Genomic DNA, 22,006 nt, shown 5'->3' on the forward strand with positions numbered 1-22,006 from the left:
AAATCATATGTTCTGGGAGTGAACAAGAATGTCACTAAAAGTCTTTTACCATGAATGGCCTTTCCTTTTAGCCAGGAGGTATTTGGTTTACTGTGACTTCTTCAGAAGGAAAAAAGTTGGAGAAGTTTCCAAGTATAGTAAAAATCTTACCCATGAAACGTACCTGGTATGCTAATGGAACTGGGTTTTATTCTTCAATACAGATTCCCTCAGGATATTATCTCCAAACCATGAATTCTAACTTACACTTCAGTGGATTTGTCTTGCCAGTTGCAGCAATGAATGTGATAAGCATCGTGCCACTACTGATTCTTGTTCCTATTTTGGAATGCATTAATTCAAATCTCTTTAGTTCCAAGGACACTGGACATTCTCCAACAATTTACATTGGTATGTGAAAAAGACATGTTTATACAGTTTTAATAGGTATTCTGTTTTTGAAAGAGAAACTTTAGTAACTGATGATGGTCCTATACAAATATTTCTGACTATAGATGTTAAGATGAACTTGTTTTGGGATGATGCTTAAGGGTGAATATGTGTCAAAGGAATTGCTGAAAAGATGGTCCTGAAAAAAAATCTGCTAGATATCAATAAAAAATGCATAGGTTTTGTGCAGGACAGAGACTGAGTTTCTTCTGACCTATAAAAAATTTTGAGAGACATTCCCAAATAAATAGGACGCATCCTAAGGAGCTGGTGAAAAAAATGATACTAACCATGTAGGCCTGAGACTTACTCTTACTTGGTTATCTTCCAAGTTTAGCCATTAACTTTTGGAAAGTGAATTTACTTTTAAAGTCTATTTTAGGGATAAAAGAGTCCTTCAGTTAGTTGCTTTCTGATACTGGAGAAATGTTCACTGACCAAAATTGTGAACAAAGGCTTTGTTTTTCTGGTGTTTTTATGTTATAACTGTATCAATGTTGGGACTGCAACTCATAAGAGAGAAACAGTACTGTCACTAATACAGTTTATTCAAGACTCTGTGGTTGTATCACAAATGAAATTAAAGTATCTACTCTAATTCTGTGTCTACAAGAGGTGTTTAGAACTAGTGAGCAAAAGAAAACATGAAGAAAACTATGTAAAACAAATGGGTATATATCACTGGACTGTTGTTCGTATTGAGAAGGCTGAACATTTCACAGGTGAAAGGTTACTTGGAGAGGTACAACTTTCCTCTCCAGCACTAGAATTTTCATTTGAATATCTAGGATGGAATAATTGGGTGGTTAGTAATTTTATTTATTAAAATCATAAACTGAAACATACCTTATTGTACACTCACTTCAAGTAAAGATGGATCTCCAGATGTGTAGTATTATCTCTTTCTCACAAAAGAGGTACAACATTCTTCTCTGCCGAGTTCTGTTTTCAACAGTAAATGTTGTATACTCAGGCTTGCAGATTAGCACCCATTTCCAAGAAATTCATATCCTAAAGGTGATGATGGCTTTATTAGGGGTTCAGCTGCCTTCCATTGACACTGATGTGTTTTACTTATTCATTTATTTATTATCCGCCAAACCTCTTGCATTCTAGGATCTAGAGGGATCTTCTGAAACCCTCTTTTAATATCAGCTACATTTAATACCACCAGAAAAGCAGCTTCTATTCTGTATTTGCTTAAAAATTTCTGTTTCATAGATACTCTCATTAAGCTTCCTACATTTTTTTTAATCTTCCAGCCTGCATTACAAACCTCAGACAAAAATATTTATAAACGACTATTTTCTCAGTGTGCTACTATTAATTCAGAGCCCCATGGCAAGCAGCACAGTGAGTACTGACACACACAGAGGTATTAATCTGACTAAATTAGCCTAATTAAAAGTGTTATTAAGTTTTATACAAACCAGATGCCTATAACACAGCAGGTTGCAATTACCCCAGTTTTTAAAATAACATCTGCATTAAAACACAGAAAAAAAACACAGTCAGATAATAACTTTCCTTAAAACCATGGAAGTTTCAAGTTAGTATTAATGTTCTGTCCTGTTATGTTGAACAGCAGTAGAATATATGCAGTGGTTAATTCTTAATAGCTTCATTTATTAAAATAGCCTCCTGTTAGGGATGATAAATTACCTGAGGCATAAAAATACCTGTGAGTACAGGCGATGGCTTGAGATAGCCAAGTATATGACTGCACCTGCAAATATGGTAGACCTCTAAGTGCAAGTATTTTTGCCAACAGTTAATTAGGTTCACAATTATTTTCAGGAACAAAATTGGAAGTATAAATAAGCTGTTGGTGTTAAGCCAGCCTATAACTATATTTTTAATACAAGTCTTGTAAAAGAAATTTAAATATTTTTTTTGAAATCTTCAACATGTTAAGAAAAACAGTTTTCCAAAGGTGACCCATACAGGCAATGTTGAACTGAAATATCTGATTGCTGTATAATAAGGTTCTACATGAAAACTGTAATCTGTTACTATTTCTATGGTTGGTTTATTTGTAAAATAGATATGATCTAAAGAACATGCAAATCTTAATGTGAATTTAGATTGTGTCACAAATATACTGAGTATCTGGACCTCTTTATGAAAAACATTGAATATTTGATAAAGTTAGAGTTTTAGAGGTTTTCCAGTTTCATAGCTGTTTGTGGAGGTTTTGTGTTTTGGTTTGTGTTTTTTGTTGTGGGTTGTTTGGTTTGGTTTTGTGGTGGTGGTTGTTTGGGTAATTTTTTATATGCATTTTATGCTTTAGTCAACGGTATAAAAGATTCAGCAGAGAACTGAAGGAGTGTGTCTGCTGGATAGTTGTCCATCAGCTGAAGACCAGAGGCTCTAGCTGAAGTACCTGGGCTATAGAAGTTCTTGCTCTAATATTCTTAATGCTTGATTATACTGAAATGTCTTATTAGTCTTGTATTTACTCCATCCAAGAGTGATGTGGAGAATAGCTCTCCACACAGTAAACAAAAGCAAGCCTCCAGCCCAGTGTTTGTTTGAGGTGATTTTGGAGTTGATGATGATTATTTCTCCCTAAAGATGATCTAGTTAGAATAGTATTCATTTCAGGAAAGCTTTTTGACCTGTTTTAATCAGGATATGAGATCAGGAATCATAAAGGTCCAAAACAACCTTAGTCTCTAGATAATATAAACAGCCTTTTCCTAGAAACAGCCCCAAGTGTTACTAAGAAACCTTGTTCTCCTATAAAAGCAAAGCCTCAGATGGTCATTCAAAACTGCTTGTTTTAAAGAGGACTGAAGGGAGAAGAGGTAGGAGGGAAACCAGGTCTCCAAGGCTCTGAGTTTCTTCCTCTGCCATGTAACATCTTAAAAGAAAGATTACAATTGTTGGGAATTCAGAGGTTACTTTTTCTGAAATCTTTTGGTTTTCAGTAAGGAAAATGGCTTAAAATATAGCACTGTGTAGTAATATTGAGCTGCTTGAGGTTTCTTTAGTACTAACATAATTTTTCACAGGGAGAACTCTTGCTTTGGTATATTACAAGAAGCTCCTTGAGGGCTTTATACCTGGCCTTCATAAGGTGCATTGGCTAGAAAGTGCTGTTGAATTCCCTCCTGTCATCAATTTTCAAGCAATAATTCACTGGTGTTCTTATTAAGCACTAAAGGGCCCTTAGCTTCTAAGCCTCTGGTTAGGCAGGGAGGAGCGTATTTAAAGTTGTGAAAATGCAGGAAGACTGTGCTGATAGAAGGGTATGAGAGTTTGCTGCTGAGAGAATAAACACTGGTACATGCAAAAACATAAGAAAGCTAAGACCACTTATTTATATGGGTTTTCTGCCTTTTCTGTCCTGACACCCACAGAGATTATATGTGTTATAAAAATAATATGAAACAAAAGCCTTTGACTGTGTAAATCAATTCTAATAAGCATAGAAACTTCTGGTCATGAAGTGAGAGGCTTTGTAAGTGAGAGGCTTTGTAAGACAAGTGAAAAAACACAGCCCGGGTATTTGAGCCAAAGCTGTCACAAGAAACCAGATTCTCAGACCTGGATTTACATTGCAGTTTAGAAATACTGAGGAATTGCAAACTTAGTCAAAACCAGTGGGAGCTCAAAATGTCAGAAGTATAAACGCTTCAAGTTCAGAAGACTTGAAAACTTTGCTTCATAGGTGTTTTTCTAAGAGACTACAGCCATTTCATACTGTCAACATCAGGAATATAAAATAATACATTTAAATAGTATCCCCTATGCAATGCATGGTGAAGTGAGTGTATTTAAAATACGTCTGAGTTTATTGGAAGTTTTACTCTTGCATTATGAGGCTACAGGGGGGAAAAGTTTTTCCTCTCATATATTCTGCATCCGTAAACGCTTTCTGTGCTGACCTTGTGCTCCTTTGCCGTGTATTTAGAGTTTGGCTTGCAGTGTAACAAGTACACTTTATCCATGTTTATGTGACCAGAGAGGATGTGTGGGATGGCGTAGCAAGGGGAGGGTTCTTTTGCATGCTTTGCTTTACTCTAAATACATGATGATCCTGTACCTACAGCCTTGGCGAACGCTTCTGTGCTCTTTACCCAGTTGTAGGTCAGTTTTCTGCTGTACTTTCCGTGATGGTTGCTGGCTTCTCTGAAATACACCGAAAGCATTTCCCTCAGGTGGAGCAAACACTTTCTGAGGAGGTTCTTCTGGTCTCCTCCATGCCTTGCTTCCACTTGGCGCCTCAGTACATCCTCCTTGGAGTTGCTGAAGCCTTGGTAACTCCCTCCTGTAAGTAAAATCTAATAGGTTAAAGCAAGAATATTCTGATTTGAAGAGAATTATATCATCTTCCTAAAAATAATTAGTGGCATCTGATATTTTATCCCTGGCTCTCTTCCATGGGCTTAATGAGTAGATCTGTGCTTTACCTGCTTCAGAGTGGCATAATTTTTCTTGCTGTAATTTTGAGTGAGCAGTGCCATTGTTCCAGCTTAACTGGAAGGTAACACAGCCCACTCAGATCCCTGGGGTGCATAATCTACTGTTTGGCAGGGGGATGATAGGAGTGGTGGGACTCTGAGCTCAGAGGCATGACAGGTCTTGAAGGTGAACCAGCTTCATGTGGGGGCTGGACCAGATGAGCTCCTGAGGTCCCTTCTGACCTAAAGTCTTCTGTGGTGATTTTTTTTGGAGGCAGAACAAATACACACGGGAACTGAGCTGTGGTTATGGTCTATGAACACTTCCTAGGCCACAGTCAAAGCAAGGTGAAGCAATTTAACCTAACTCTTTCCATTTGTGGACCCAGCTAGTAGAATTATTACATGTTTTTGACTGACACAGAGCATATGCAGGTGGGTAACACAATTCAACTGACAAGCTAACCTGCAGAATATTGTAGGCAGATGCAAGATTCTTGTTTGGGCTCTAATTGGGAGTCATGTGAACATGCCTGCACAGAGCATCATGCCTCAGCTTGTGGCATGGAGCCAGAGATAAACACTCCTGTTTTGCAGAGAACAGGCAGAGCTTAGCTCATGCCTGCTATCCATAAATTATGTAGCTACACTTTTAATTGTGAGTCTGAACCTTCTCTTCTTCCCATAGTTTACCTTTCCACATCCATACTGACATTCCTGAGGCTTATTTTGTTCTGAGGAGCACTCAGAGTGCTTACCAGTGTTTTAGCTTGCAGAGCTTGAAAAAAAAAAGTTAGTATTACAAAAATAATCTAATCAACATTCACTTAAAGAGACACAGGTAAAGTAATTGATGAGCTGATCTCTGCAGGCAATTAATTCTGCAAGTTGAGTGTCTATTGTTCCCATAGAACCCAAGAAATATTCAGAATTGTATTTAAGAGCAGAAAATAACTTCAGTGTCTTGGCTTCATTCTTACACTCTAAGACTAGTGAGAGCTGTGGGTCATGGTCTGTCACTAAAAAGGTAATTTCCCCTATTTTTAAATACTTAGCACTTTCATAATGCCTCTTCATCCGATAGCTCTCAAGTACTTAACGGAGACAGGTTTCTAGGCAGGTAATTTGGTTTCTAAGTTACAGGCTAAGTGTAACTGAAAACTGTGACCTTCTCTGTTTAGCTTACAAAAAAAAAAGGTTAAGAGGTGGCCTGCTTACAGTCTTCCCATGCAGAAACATGGGAATAATATTGCTGGTAGAATAAGGCTTTTTAAATCTAGCACACTGGGACACAACAGAAGTCCAATGACTGGAAGATGGCATTAGCCTTTAGAGAAGAAATACAGCTTCATCTTGGGGGGGGGGGGGGGGTGGTTTTGTTTTGCTTGGGTTTCATTGTTTGGGGGTTTTGTTTGTCATCTTGGTTTGGTTTTTTGTTTTGGGGGTTTCAATCTTTTTAAAGGATTATGATTAAAATTTCTTAGGAAGAAAAGCTCTCATTTCAATAATGATTAAGAATCTTGCTGAGAGCTGCAGTTAGAAGTACGATTCAAGAATCCAGATGAATGGGACTAAATCTGATTTTGGCGCTTGCATACAGAAAACTGAAGGTAGGTACCTAAAGTAGTAGGTTACTGCTGTAGCTGATAAGGATGCAGGCCTCCGTTTACTTGCCCATACGTAGGTGTCTGGCATGATTTGTCATGGAGTATCTAGGCTATGCATGTAAGGCAAGCAAGCTCTTTAAGGTGCCTGTGGCCTCCAGTTGCTGCTGGAGAAGAGCATGGTTTTCCCATAGGTCTTGCACCTTATCAGACAGCCCAATGCGGATGGCTAGTGCACTACAGCATTTTTGGCATCACTAGGCATCTGTACTCAGACTGCTGCAATGAGCCCTAGGTTTGTACTTCAGTTTCTGCTGTTCAGGAGCAGAACTTCAGTGTACTGCTGTTCAGGAGCCATTCGGTAGATCTCCATGGATGGTAATGACAGCCTAGACATTTAAATAGTTGTTTCACCTTTCCTGGCATTTTACTGCCTTTGTTATGCAGAAGGTCAAATTCAATTATCATAATAATTTACTTGACCTGAAAGTATATGATCCAAGTTGAAGACAGAAATGTTCACACTTGTAATCAGAGGGAAGGGAGGAGATACCTCATTTCAAAATGCTTGATTAGAGGAGCTAGATTTGGCATATTGAACTCTTCATCTTCATTTGAGCTCTGATACTTAAAATTGTGTTTATACAATATATTATCTTGTTGATAGGAGTTTTATATAGTCATCTTCTTCAGGTGGCAGGAGCATCCCTGAGAATAATATCAGCATTTAATGTTTCCCTAGCACTGAGGTAGTCTTTAGAAAATAAGATAAAAACAATGATAATTGCTATCCTCCACAGTGTTAGAATGTTAGACATTACAGGCCTCTGACAACTTAAATTTGTAACCCTTGCTTGGTTTAAACTAGGAAATTACTCTTAAAGCCCAATGATTTAAAAAGCAAAACCAAAAGCTCTGGGAAAAATACCAACACACACACACACAAAATAAAATACCACCACCACCACCACCTCCATCCTGTGAGATAACATTAGCAGACGTTTGCCCCCACAGTGCCTGAGACTGTTGTTGAAGGGAAGCCAGCCTGCTGGCCACAGCAGCTATTACACTGCCAAGTGTCCAAGCTATCCAGTGCACTGGAACTGCTTTGCCCTACAAAGGATTGACAGATTCGCAGTATTTGATCAAGTGCTGCAAGAATACTATCTGCCCATCAACAAGTCATAGAATCATAAAATCATAGAATAGTTAGGGTTGGAAAGGACCTTAAGATCATCAAGTTCCAACCCCCCTGCTGTGGGCAGGGACACCTTACAGTAAATCGTATCACCCAAGGCCTCATCCAACCTGGTCTTGAGCACTGCCAGGGATGGAGCATTCACAGCCTCACTGGGCAACCCATTCCAGTGCCTCACCACCCTAACAGGAAAGAATTTCCTCCTTATATCCAATCTAAACTTCCCCTGTTTAAGTTTTAACCCGTTACCCCTTGTCCTGTCACTACAGTCCCTAATGAAGAGTCCCTCTCCAGCATCCCTATAGGCCTCCTAAAGTTAGTGGAAGGCTGCTATGAGGTCTCCAAGCAGCCTTCCCTTCTCTAGGCTGAACAGCCCCAACTTCCTCAGCCTGTCTTCATACAGGAGGTGCTCCAGTCCCCTGATCATCCTCGTGGCTCTCCTCTGGACTTGTTCCAACAGTTCCATGTCCTTTTTATGTTGAGGACACCAGAACTGCACACAATACTCCAGGTGAGGTCTCACAAGAGCAGAGCAGAGGGGCAGGATCAGCTCCTTCGACCTGCTGGTCACGCTCCTTTTGATGCAGCCCAGGATACGGTTGGCTTTCTGGGCTGTGAGCGCACACTGAAGCCGACTCATGTTCATTTTCTCATCAACCAACACCCCCAAGTCCTTCTCAAAGTCTCAAAACACTTTGAAATGGGAAGTCTCATAACAATCGGGTCTGTTAATTAAAGGATATATTGGGGATCACTTCACCCACCGATTGAAATGCAGTAGTCTCTAGAGTGAAATGGAGCAGCTGTTTAATAGTTCACAGCAGCACTGTGAGAGAAGCGAGGAATGGAGTACGCAATTGGAACAGCAGGGGTAATTTAGGTAAGTAGGATGCAATTACCCAGGCTGAATTTGACCAGGATGTATGTTTTGCACCCCTGCTTTTAGAAGGGAGGAATAACTGAAAAATTTTAGGCTCTTAGTGATTCAAATTAGCTAGGATACTGACCGTACCATGTTTCAGACTGTACTGTTGTACCTACAGATGGTGTCCCAGGCTCACCTGCTTTCCCTTGCCGTTGGGCTTTTGGTTCCTATTGTGAATAAACAAAAACCACTGCCCATGGTATATTTTTTTTCTTTAATATGTTTCCAAAGCTCTCATTTGGGCATCCAAATTAAAAAAGGATGGAAGATAATGATTGCAAAGTTTGATTTGTATTTAGAGGTGCTTCAGGCAACTCAGCATCCAAATAGGATCCTCTGCTGACAAGTTTCTCAAGCTGGAGGTCATTCAAACTCAACAAATAAAGCAGGCTGGGAGACACTGGGGGTTAGAGAACAAGTGTGGGTCAGAGCTGAATGTGTGAAATTAGGAAACATGAGGTTTTGATAGCTGTTCTTTCCGAGTAACTTTTCCAATTATCGTAAAGACTTACTGTAACCTAGTTTAGCCAAATTACAGCTGGTGGGATTATTTATAGTCATCCATGCTACAACAGAATGCTACAGCTTCCTCTTGCCACCAAAGCTGTTACTGCTTCTGGCTTAGTCTTCTGGCAAGAAAGTGAAGAACAATACCTTAAAAAAATTGCCAGTAACTCTGTGGGTTGCTCTCTGGGGAAGAGCAGCATTGTTCAGCTTTAAGTTAAAGCCAGACAGCTGTCCAAGTTAAGGTAGAGCCCTAGATTTGGGAAGCATTTACTAGTGGTCATGCTGCATTGGCTCTGGCATAAGAGGTCCTGCTGTCCTGCAGTTAGGAATCACATCTGCTGTCTTCACGCTTGATGACTGTGGTGGTGTTTCTCTTGTCTTGCTGTGCCTAAGGTTTTACAAGGTGAAAGTAATCGTCTGGGTGAAAGATCCTTACATACTTGTGGAATATTGATAGTTGTATGTGAGGTGGTTTATTATGGAGATCAATTTAAGCAGTTTAGGTAACCCTTTGTTAATAGGGTACATACTAACATATCTGCCCTTCTGCAGCAAGTACATTCTCTGTAAAATATGGAAAGTTCTTTGGCACTTTGGATTTTTTTGTCTTTATCTTTTACCATAATTTACTACTGTTTGTTGGGGTTTTGTTGTTTTTTTTTAACCTATTTCTGTATCTGCTTCTTTTCTAAGGTTCTTTACTTTCATTCTGGCTTGTGCCAGAAAGAATGAGAGGGATTTCCATGCATTTTTTAACTCTCTTTAATGGAGCTGGCTGCTTTATGGGAGCTTTCTTTGTTCAGACAGCACACGCAGGCTCTCAAGGTAAGAATATGCCCATGACTGGTGTTTCTGAGCAGTTTTCTTAATATTATTGATTTGGAGAATTAGGCAGCAGAATTAAAGGGGGTGCCAAAGTTTTATTGATTTGCTCTCACAATTAAGATGGAATTAAGATAGGAAATAGCCTTCCAGCTGTACTCATCCAATTTTAATGAGTCATCTTAGTTCTGATAGTTGGAGTAATTAGAGGATGGCATCTTGCAGGAAGCCTTCACCTCCAATCTCTATACTTCTGTTCTGGAAGGCAAGAAAATAAATTGTCTAGGAAGCACTTTTTTTATGTTCATGAAGAAGTACGTTCATGTTAGCCATGCTTCCGTGAAAGCCTCTGGCCATGAGAGCAAGATTAGTGCTTCAAAGAGTGGAGGACATGCCTTTCTTTTCGTTCCACAGTGTCATAGGGGAAAGGAGGTTGGGTTGAGTGTTTCAGAGCTGTCTATGGAATTTGTTCTCCTAGAGCTGCTACTTCTCTTCTGCTTTCTTTGCACCTCTCCCTTTGCCCAGCTACTGGAAGAACCAGATTCTGTGACAATGCAGTCTCATTGTGGTTTTATCCTTTTGCAGATGGCTACCACAATTCCTAGAGAACTTTTATTTTCAAAAGGGCGTTATTTCACATTCAGCCTTTTGAGGAATATTTAGGTTAAACCCTGAACTGGAGATTTTTTCTGGGTTGCTGACTTCAAGATAGGCCAAGAGTTTCTTAAAGTCTTTTTTCTTTTGCTGATGAATCTTTGTTCAGTACAAAAAAAGACTTGTTTCATAAGTAAATTTAAAAAGTAAGGCACTGAGGTTCTTGAACTGAAGGACAGGGATCCCATTGTTCACATATTCAGCAATAGTTCCTCTTGCTGAAGAAGTACTTCTAAAAATGCTTTCCATTGATAAGCTTCGTTGTGCTACAGAGAGCTGCTCTTTTATGGAGCACAACTGCTGTCCCTAATGCATGGCACCATTACAGTTACCACGGTTGCAGAATTTTGTTACTGCTCATGGTTAAGTTTTGGGTTCTTCTTTTTCCTACATAAAGAATCATGTAATTTAAAAAATAAGGGGAAGTGAATTTTTTTTGAATGCATGACAAGAAATTTTGGTCCCTACTTGCAACATCTGAACAAATGAATGGTTCTTTGACATGCATTGCTGGTTTTAAGTTGACAATTCAAAGACAGTTTTATTATGAGGTATAAAAGCATCACCTAGAGATGGGTAAAAACCAGGAATTCTTACCCAGATGAATCTAACAAAGAACTTTTAAATACCAAGGCATCCAGTGTGGAGAGCAGACCTTCTTGAATGTCCCGCAGTAAAATAGATGTTATTTTTTCCACTGGATAATAGGGGTTCAATGAAACTAACACTTCAAGAAAGATGGCATTGCTGACTTTTTTGATTCCGCTTTCCTCAAAAGTATGGAAATTATTAATTTTGGTAAAGTTGAAATTGACATATTTTACTGCAATTTAACTTTGGGTATAATTGCATTTTTATAAAATACTTAACCATAATGTCAGCATCAAAACATTTTGCCGATGTTGTGTTACTATATGTGTAATTTATTCCTTTAAGATTATTTTTGTACAAAGCAATAGAGGGAATAAATTTTTGCATTTGGTTTGTAATTTGGTAGGGTTTTGTCTAATTTTAAATTAAGCTGATTTATTCTTTTTCTGTAAGTCTGTATGAAAACATTTAATTGATTCAAAAAGAAAATGTTTATTTCTTGCCAGAAATACTGTTTTATCAGAAGCTTCACATTTTTATCCTGGCTGGGACCAAAAAGACTGAACTCTCCATGTTCTCCACAGACTGCAGTTGTCATGTTCTAACCTCTTTTGCTTAAGATTTTTGAGCAAACTGAATTTTTTTTCTGGCTATAATATTATCCCTTTTATGAAATCGAGTGCCAAACTGCTCTACTTAGCTTTAGAAAAAAAAAGTATAACTTAAGGCTTCATTTGTCAGGCCTGCTCTTCCTATAGATGGAATTGGCCGTGCCATTGTCCTGAGCAAAAGTCACTCTGAAATTTCCAAGGGATTCAGTGGCAGTGTGTAGTCAGGTTAAGGTGCTGTAATTGAACCAAATAAGCCCCTAAATAGGAGAAGTTTTCTACAAACCTTGAAAAACTTTAGAGAAAATACAGTGAAAAATGTTCAATATTTGCTCTGTTGCTCTAGTTAGAAGCATTAGAGATTATTTTCCCTATTAGTATGTAAACAACATATTATTGGGCTCTCACATTTTATTTCTAAAAATAAGTGGAATCTCACTGGGTATCTCCTTCCCACTGTTCCCTGCGTGGATGGGATTAATTATTCCAAGTGACCACAACTCATGGAATTCACAGCTTGTAAATAATGGAGATATTCCTGTTTCTTAGAATCAAAGAATGGTTTGGGTTGGAAGGGACCTTAAATATCATCTAGTTCCAACCCCCCTGTCGTAGGCAGGGACACTCTCCACTATACCAGGTTTCTCAAATCCCCATCCAACCTGGCATTCTGTTGTGTTACAACACTTCTGACTGAAGATTTGAAGTAGTACTCTACTCATCCCAGCTAGACTTTTGTCTCTCTGACTTGTAAATCGAAGTAAGCATGGGATCAGACTTCTGGAGCTGGTTATAGACTATAACAAAACCCAAAGGGGCATTTAGGCTTGGTTTTGGTTTTCTCCTAGTTTGACAGGAAATGTTATATCCAAAATTATTTTCTTCCATCTGTACTTTTCCAGACTCTTCCATTGTGCTTCATAACAGTGTTCTTTGATGCTTGTGATGCAAAGCTTAAGATCAGCAAAATAACTATTTGTTAATTTATAAAACCTAATGGTCACCTATTGAACATTCTAAAGATGACAGTGCTTCAGCAAATAAAATTGTGAGCTGCCTTAGAATTTGGTCAAATTAAAGTCAAATGACACAAATTAAGCTCTCATTACATTTGATTTTTTTTTTTTTTTTTTTCCCAACTCTGTTTAAAGAGCTTGTAAGGCACTCGGTACCTGGACAATTTATAGAATTATTTCTTCCCCTCCTCTCTCCTCCAAAAAAAGCTGAACTAATATATTTATATTGAAAAAAAAAAAAAGTTCTTTCTCTTTTGCTGAAAGATAATGATTGTGTTTATGTAAGGTTTTGTAAGGTTTAACAAGGCTCAGTGTGCAGCTCTTAGGCTATGGGTGCTTTTGACTTGTCCCATGGTTCTCATTTCACTAAAACCTGAGCCAAGACTATTTCTGGTTCTCCCATCTCTAAGCAATGAGACCACGTTTTTCCATGAAACAATTCAGGATACAGTGAAGTAGATCCTCCAGTGTGTATTTTGAAGTGCTGAGGCACAGAGGGTGTTGACAAAATTTAAACATTTTAATATCCTATTTCATGTCACCAGTTTAGAATTTTATTTGGGTTTTTATTGGCAAAGTTGATCAGATATCAGTCACAGTCAAAGCTGCATTAATCATTTTTAACACATCTATGGAGGATGGTGTGAATATGATAAAATAAGACTTTTTTAAAAAAATCTGACGAGTGCAAACAGATGACGGGTGACAGTGATATTTTCAGTACAAGCTGGGAAACTGCTTTCTTTTGGATCTTTTACTTCTCCTAACATTTTAATGGAAGAAGATGCAAGACAAAACCTGTCCTCCTATGCCAATCATTTGAGAATACATTTCTCTAAAAATATTAATGTAAATATGTAAGAAAGACAAGGGCAAAAGAAAAGGTCAGAGGAAGGAAAGTGCCCCAGACACAACTTTACCTGCTTGTATTCAGAGAACTGGGGTTGGTTTTGTGGGTTTTCTTTTGGTTTTGCCTTTTTCATTTTAATTTTTTTTCCCTCTAGTTTGGAGCCTTGTGTGATTCTAAATACCAAATATGATAAAGCTAGAGGATATTTCTTGCAGTCCAGATGGTGGTGTCCACTGGTGCCTATTTAGCTAATAAGGATTAGAGGCAGACTGAGGCTTTAATTTCGCTATGATTAAGCACTAAATATATGAGCACTAACTTGATGAACTTATGGAAGGCAATGCAGTCCATTCAGAAGTTATGAATTAAATTTTTCTATAATCATAGTCTGGGTTGCAGAATACCTCTAAAAATATTGGAATCTAATTTCTGGCATGTGACTGGTTTGCTTTGTCTTCTGTTTTCCCAATACTAAAATACAGTGGAGGTGTTCAGTAAACAAATTGCCTTCCTGTGCAACTTTGGGCTTTTTTGTGAATCCCTTGAGAGCTCCAAGGGAGCCATCAATAGTAGCAGACACCTTAGAATCATAGAAGCAATTAAGTTAGAAAAGACCTTTAAGATCATCAAGTCCAACCATTACTCCACATCTGCAAAGTCCACTGCTAAACCACATCGCTTTTGTACACTAGTATTTCTCAGAGACTGGCTTACGGCCTTTTCCACTTCTTCCGTGATGGCTAATATTGCCAGCAGTTTGCCACTGTCATCATCCACAAGAAGCAGCCCAGGAAAGTGGGTATTTGTCTGTGTCCTAATTCATGCTTTGCCTGCTTTTTTGCTTGTGTTGGTAGGATCAGGTGTGTTCTCTTGGTGTTGTATAATATTCCCTCTTCTTATACTACCTGAGGTTTTTTGAAGCAAAACCGATAGGATTGGAAAATGTTAGTGAAAGTTTTCCAGGTGCTTTATTTCAACAACATACAGTATAGCAGTCTTGAGGAATTGACTGCCTAGATGTAATCTTCTAATTTGTTCTAAATTTGCCACAAAATGCATAACCGATTCACCTCTAACCAATAAGAAAAGGCTCTTTAAAATATGCACAGCTAAAGGAAACTTATGATTCTCTGCAGTGATTCATGCTACAAAGTATTTCCATTGTTGGAATAAAAATGGAAATCAGGAGCTTGTTGTAGAAAGTTAATTCCCAGTGAGCAATTATCTATGTGACAAACCAACCTTGTAATTGGCACTTCTGTTGGCAATCTCCATAGAAAAGTAAAGGATTGACAGAACCCAAAGGCAGTGTCTTTTGGGGGAAGATGAATTGTTAGCATATTGTGCGCTGATTCAAGGATGAGAAAGTGCTGGCCACTTCAAACAGAGTAGTACTCCAGCAAAAACACACTCATTACCAGTAAGTTCCTGACATTAATGGCTAAGGGTAAAATCCTAAAAATATGAACCCCAAACACAGTCAGTGGAGAGTGCTGGAGTGTGCAGGCAGCTTGTGGAAGGTGTTAGTCAGGTAAAGGGTGAAAGCACCTAAAGCAAGTTTTGCTGCCTGAAACACATGATTGATGTTTCAACAGCCATGACTGCGCTCCCAAGGCTTCCTGCCAGCAGAGGATTCTCGGTGCGGTGAGCGTAAGCAGAAGTAAATGTAGTCCAGGTTTATCCCCTCTCATGGAAAACCAAATTCCATTTAAAAAGAAGAGGAAAAACAAAAATGAGAAATAAATATTTTTGGCTGAAAATAGGAAATGGTTACATTAATCTTTGCTGTATCCACTGATGAAAATGCATATTGGCAGTAGGATTATAGTCTGGATATCTCTAGGACTGCTCCCACCCTTGTCTCTCTGTAGAGAAAGGCACCCCTGACAAACACTCTTGCCCCTTACTGAAAGGAAGAGAAAGACAGGCTCCTACCTCTTGCTTTGGATAGACCAGTAAACTAGAAAGAGAGCACACACACTACAGGAGTTGGAGTCTTACCATGCCCAGTCTAATTTTGGCCCTGCCTATGCTACTGCTCATTTATAATACATGACTTTCCAAAGGTTTTGTGTCATTATCTTGGCCTTGCTGTTTAAATACTGGCAATTACTTAAAGAAGAATTGAGGAGACTGAGCAGTGGTCTTTGTCGCAAGCCAAGGAGGAGACTAGTGGTGAAGTGCGGGCTAAACCCTGATCTGCTCTCCAGGCAGCCCTCCTACCTTGCTAAAACCAAACATTCCGACTTCCAGCACTTCAATACGGTGCTTTGACAGCACTAAGACAGTTTCAAAGGTCCAGTTTACTCTGCTCTCTTAGAACGTGATAATTTTTCTTTTTTTCCTTTTTTTTTCTTTTTAATATTTCTCAGCACTGTTTTTCAGTACATAATTTTTGTTCAGGTTCCATTATAAATGCTGTTCCATTAGGAAGTTCCTGCTGCTCATATAGCTAGCCTAGCATACGTGAATAACCTAGCAGACAGTGTGAACTCTGCTTTGACAAGCTGTAGATCTGAACTCCGTTGCATGCTTTCTCTTTCATCAGATACGCACACTCTCCCCGTGACTTCTATTGGCCACTGGGGGATGTGAAATGAAAAACTGCCTGATTGTGAATTATGACAGTAAAAGTTTATAAGCTACTAAAATGAAGTTATAGCACCTAGGAGCTCAGTCAACTGACAATGTTAAATGATACAGTTTAGAATTCGCTCTGAGATAATGCTGCAAAAGGAATCATACATGCAGAGGTGAGGTGGTGCCGCTCTGTGACAGGCAGAAAGGTAACCTGGCACGGAGCAAACTGTGGAGGAGTTAGGGAAAACTGCTATGATGATGGCAGTTGTCCTCTGTTAATCTGGGGACTGTTAAAGTTAACTGCTTTGGAAAGAAATGTGTTTACATCTCTAAGAAGATGTGGAGGAAAGAGAAAAATGTAAATATATGGGGGGGAGGGGTATGTGTGTAATCCTGTGGCTGGTGGCTCTCCTGGGCTATGAAGCAGCTCTCTCTCTCCAAATAGAAAATTTGAACAAACTAAGAATAGCATTGGGTAGCTAAAGATGGCATTAGTGGCCAAAAGATCAGTTAAAGCTATCAAGTTTGTAAAGCACAACAATGGCAAAGAAGGCTGTTTTTCTTCCTCTCCCATTTAGGTTGTTCAAGAGGTGAATAACCACTCTGTTTAGATGGGTAGGATTTGATACCAGGCTTCTAAGGAGCAAAGAGAGGCTACATTGATGCTGGTGTTTTAGTTCAGGTCAAGAGTGTGCTTTTTGACCTGAACCTCCTGATCTCTGATTTGCATCACAGAATGATCTTGGAGAACAAAAAACTTCATTCTTTAGCATGGAACTAAACCAAAAAAATGCTTGTGCCTGATGTGTTCCAGCTGTTAGTGGGAACTGATCTGATGTGACCCCCTACCTGAGCTGTGTATAGTGTGCACATCACGTTCTCAGCACCAGCTGTTTCATGCTCTGTATTTGCTCCTACTACACTTCACTACTTGCTAATGAAGACAGTCTCTTTCTTCTTCAAAGCAATAATTATTCTGTATTCCCCAATAACGTAAAAGGATGTTACAGCACTGTAAAGCTCTCTCAATTTCTGTACCTACTGTAACTTCTTTTTCACCTTGGTTTTATGTTTTTGCTGTAGTTGATTATGGTACTTCAGGTACTGATTTTCTTCAAAGGCAGACTGGCTGGGCTGGCGTTCTCTTCAACCATCTTCATTTCCACAGTTATTTCACCAGCTGAGCTTGTTTTCAGACTGGTTGCAATGGACAACATTGAAAGCAGTACATTTACAAACTAAAGCCTGTGAGAACAGAAGCAGGGAAGACTGGGTGTATGTAGGTGGTACTGTCCTCTGCTGAATGGAGTTTAAGCTGCCAAAATGTCCCAGACACTATTGCCATAAGCCTTGGTAGAAAAAAGTTTGGTTTGTGCAATTAAATGCTCTGTGCTGGACAAGGACATGTTGCAGACTTACAGCTAAAGGCAGCTGTAAAAAAAGGTAAAGTAAAATGTCAGGTAGAATCTTGATAATGGAGCACCATCCAAGGCACTGAACAAATGCCCTTTATGCATTCTTTTTAGTTTTGTTTTTGGGTTTGTTTCCTTCCACGCACACCCTTTAAAAGGGCCTGTGAAAAGCATGAAGGATGTGAATAAGGATTTCTACAGACCACTTTAGCTCTTCCTAAAATTTTCATATTTGGCATTCATTTAGCTATATGCACAGGATTATATAGAGGGAAAATAGCCCACTCATTACAGAAGCAGCTGTGCAGAGTTAGGTTATCCAGTACACTTCAGATTCGATGAAAGTTCTTTAGTTTCTCTAGATCTCTATTGCCTGTCTGCAAAACAGGAGCAAAGTATTCAAAAAAAAAAAAAAACAGATGCTGTGAGAATGAAGCCTGTGTAAATAGCTACATGGGGGGGGGGGGGGGGGTGTCAAGGCACCTGCTGTGATTATGTCTTACACAAAGTTATCTTTATGTCTTTCACATGAACCATGTCTGATTCTGCAAGGTAAACTAATTCTACTTCACGTCTGCTTTGCCAGGCAACTGGTTTCCACACTTGCTGCATGAAGGTAAATTGGAGAGATTCTTCTTCTTCTTGGCTTCTCTAATGATGGTGAACACCCTGGGTTTCTGGACCATCGCACACAGGTATGTGTGAGAAAAAGAAAGCTTGATGTTTCCTTTGTAGATATGGATAAAAATTCTTGCAAAACCTGTAAACTAATGTGTAACAGAATTGGTAGTGATAGATCATATGTTATCATTCAGACTTCAGTATTTCTGATCTGCCTTGAGGAGAGAGATTTCACAGTAGCAATTCTGTAGTAAGGTAAAAAAAATGTAATCAACCTTAAGTATTTAAGGGGTTTTATTAATAAGAAAATGTCTTGAAGAAAGAAGAATGTCCAGTTCTTCAGAGAAGGATTTAAATATGTTGGCATGCAGTTAAGCTGACAACACCAAGACAGCTTGATCATGGGACTGACCTCCACTGCACTTCGCTTTGTACCAATATATAGCAAGCATTGTTGTCTTGGCAAGCTTGCACCTTTAGTGTAGGACATTAGGCAAAGGGGGTTGCAAGAAAAGAGCAGACTGTTACTGGTTAATGCTGTATACAGTGGTTTCAACATAATAACCCTGATATATTTACTTATAATCCCCTGGACAATGAGATAAAAGGAACTTTTACTGGAGACAATGGAATTGCTCTGTTAGCCCACACACAGGAATCAGTTTTATGCCACCTAGGCACCTACAGAGCCTAGGTTTTATACCTGGGTATTGCCTATAAAATGCAAGGAACTCACAACTGCAGTCCGCTTTTACATCCAGGGTGGTTTGAAAGTTGGCCTGCCTCCTGTATTCTGGAATGTTTAATCACAGTTAATTTCCCATTGTCAGGGTCATGAGTAATACTCGTAGTCAAGAACAGGGAGGGAAACAACCTGTGTCACCATGAGTGGAAAGGGTCATGCATGAGTGGCATTCTCTCTTAGACATCGGGATTTCTGAAGGAAATCCTTCAGAAACCTTGGTGAAGTGTAGGGATTTGATAATGACAACAATAGATTTCCAAGGGCAGTGTACTTCCAGAACTCTTGAGAAAAATACTGCTTTTTCTGTTACAATAGCACTAACTGCAGCAGCAGCAAAGATTACCGTAGTGTCTTGTCAATCTTTCAGTGCAACCTAAGACACAAGTGGCCATTTATTCCTGTGGCTAGCTCTTGATTCTCTTCTTTTACATATGACCTGAGTTATGACTAGAGATGTTTCCCCTGTATGTACTTTGTCTTCCTCTTGTAAAATAGGATTTTATTCTTCTGTAAAATGAAATTTTCAATTGTGACATTAACTGCTGATAATTAAAAGGTCTTGATTGTCAAAAAGTGGCTATAAAATTTATTGAGTGCAACACAATTTTGAAAAAATAACATGTTTTTGAGGAAATCTTTGACATAAAAAAAAGATTTCTAAAATTGTATTTCAATTTTTTATCTCACTTCAAAATCAAGGTGTACGCCACTTTTCAATAAGGCAATCAAAACCTACATGAAATACATTTTTTCAGATCAAATGTAATTCTTTAATTTTCTGCTGGATAAGAATTCTCCCAGAGGGTAGAAAAAGGGTGAGAGATATTCAGATAAACACTGATTTAGTGGTGGGGGAAATCAGGCTTTAAAACTCTGAATTAGAAAAAAAAATACACTAGAATTTGTCTGAGGGGAAAATAGCATGTTTCTTTTTTAAATTTGTTAAAATGACACAGCACAGCTGTTATTGATACTTGCATCCCATTTGGCGTATTTCATCCTGAGGTTCTGAAAGGTTCTAGGAAAACATATATGACTACCCAATTCTTTGGCTGCTTAGAAGTTCAGAACTCAGAAGGCACTGTAACTTTCAAATTACCTAATAAACAATAAGTGCAACTAATACCAGAAAGGATCATTATTTTAGTATTTTCTTTCTCTATCCTCCTCCTCAGATACAACAATCTGAATCAGAAATACACCAGTGAATTCAGAGCAAGTCTTCCTGAAGAAAAACTTTTGAAGGGTGGAAAAGGCATCAAGCATTATGGTAGTGTCCTGGAAAGATCTCCCATTTTGCCTCCTATGGAGAAAACCTTATAAAATTTCACCCTTGTTTGACTAAATTTTGATTATGCTCTCAAGCAGCTTTCTAATGGTAAATTACCTAGCGTACTTAAAGTGGTACTGGCAATGTATTTATTAATTATCTTAGGAAAATAATGTTATTTTTAAGTTTACAAAATAACAGTCATCGTGGGATTTGGCTTTGTAGAATGCTTGCACAGTTATAATGCACATTGAGGGCAAAGAGAGCTCACTGCTTGGCATGGTTGATGGATAGAGGCTTTTAATATCTCTAGGGAAATAGACAGGTATCCACATGTATTTGTACTTAGTAATGCTTCAGAATTAACTCAGATACACATTAATTTAGTAAATTACTTTGTGACAGTGTAACTTAAAAATATTTTTGGAGTCTGGTATTGCTTGGTTGATATTTTAAAAGATTTTTGTGATATTCTAGTCTTTTCTACTTATCTGCTACACAGCCTCCAGCAAGTTGCTTCTTTACTTTAGTTTCCCTGTCAGTAAAATGGATGGAGCTGTACTAACCTTCTTTGCAAAACTGCTTTGAGATCTACCAAAAATATGTTACAAAGTACATATTGGTATTAAGTCCATAAAGTATGTCATGAAACATTTATGCTGGGGTATCTAGTCTTTTATTTGCAGAAGCGCAGTGAGATGTGTCATTCCTAAAGATTACTTGCAGAAAATTGTGAATAGAACAGCTGGATATTAGAATTTATTTACATCAAACTTACTAACTGTAGCCCGCCTGAAGGGGGTAAAGACAATTAGGAAAAAAAGACTAGGGAAAGTAGATGCAGCTGGAAAAAGGGGGAAAAATATTAGTAAAACGCATTCCACTTTAAAGAACTAAGCAGTGTTAAACACTCCCCAAATTGGCTCACTTAAATATTGCAAGTTATACTAATCTAACACTTAACTTTTTTTTTTAAAGTGGTATTAATAAAAAGAGTGAGGATACAAGTGGGGTTTCTATGTGCTGAAGAAACATATTGAACCCCAAAACTAAAGGAGCACCGTGATACCAAGATGTTTATATTGGAAGTCTCAGTCAAGCCAGAACGCTTGCTAGATATGAGCAATGCTCTATCACAAGAGAAAATACATTAAAGGAATATAATGCACTGAAGTGACACAGGGTAGTTTGTGAGCTGAAACTATGAAAGAGCTGGTACCGGAAATCATTTCTCCCCCATTAACCATATTTAATGCTGTGTGTTTGGGTTGGGAGTTGCAGGAAGGGAAGCAAAACATAGTAAATACATCTAAGAAGTAGAAAGGAAGGCAGTCAGGAGCCGTTAGTTTGATTTCACTAGTATTTAATGTTGGGGGTTTTGTTTTGTTTGTATTTTGTTTGGGGTTTTAATTTAAAAAGAATATTTAAATTCATGAGATAAAAGGAATATTGAATAAAATGCCACACAGATGTATCAAAGGTAGATTTGCCAGACCTTCTTAATGTTGTTGTGTAATAAGAACTCATTTTCTAAACAAAACATAGTTGATCTGCCTTAACTTCAGTAAAGCATTTGACATATGTCCCATGAGAAATAACTTGTGAAGATGAAGACCCAGGGTCAGCAGAAGAGCTACAAGGTGGCTGAGGGACCTGTTGCCCTCAGGGCAACAGGTATTGTAGAAAGCAGAGGTAGCCACCTGGAAGCAAATTTTTTTTTGTGGATCTTCTTTAATATATTCCTCAGTGGTAAAAAAGATTATGATCC

The 22,006-nt window shown here is 38.5% G+C and overlaps 1 protein-coding gene across 1 annotated transcript in view; it reads left to right on the forward strand.

Annotated features, from left to right (window-relative positions):
* SLC15A5 (solute carrier family 15 member 5) overlaps positions 1-20,833 on the forward strand; it is a 33,508-nt gene extending 12,675 nt beyond the window's left edge. The window contains exons 5-9 of the mRNA XM_057427941.1: positions 204-390; positions 4,516-4,704; positions 9,763-9,894; positions 18,189-18,297; positions 20,144-20,833. Coding sequence (XP_057283924.1) covers positions 204-390; positions 4,516-4,704; positions 9,763-9,894; positions 18,189-18,297; positions 20,144-20,291 — 765 coding nt within the window. The 3' untranslated portion in view covers positions 20,292-20,833. The remainder of the gene's footprint in view (positions 1-203; positions 391-4,515; positions 4,705-9,762; positions 9,895-18,188; positions 18,298-20,143) is intronic.
* The last annotated feature ends 1,173 nt before the right edge of the window (positions 20,834-22,006 follow it).

Source organism: Pezoporus wallicus, unplaced genomic scaffold, assembly GCF_028554395.1.
Source record: "Pezoporus wallicus isolate ANWC-B61680 ecotype Strahan unplaced genomic scaffold, APGP_CSIRO_Pwel_v1 contig_2908, whole genome shotgun sequence".
In the NCBI taxonomy this organism is placed as follows: domain Eukaryota; kingdom Metazoa; phylum Chordata; class Aves; order Psittaciformes; family Psittacidae; genus Pezoporus; species Pezoporus wallicus.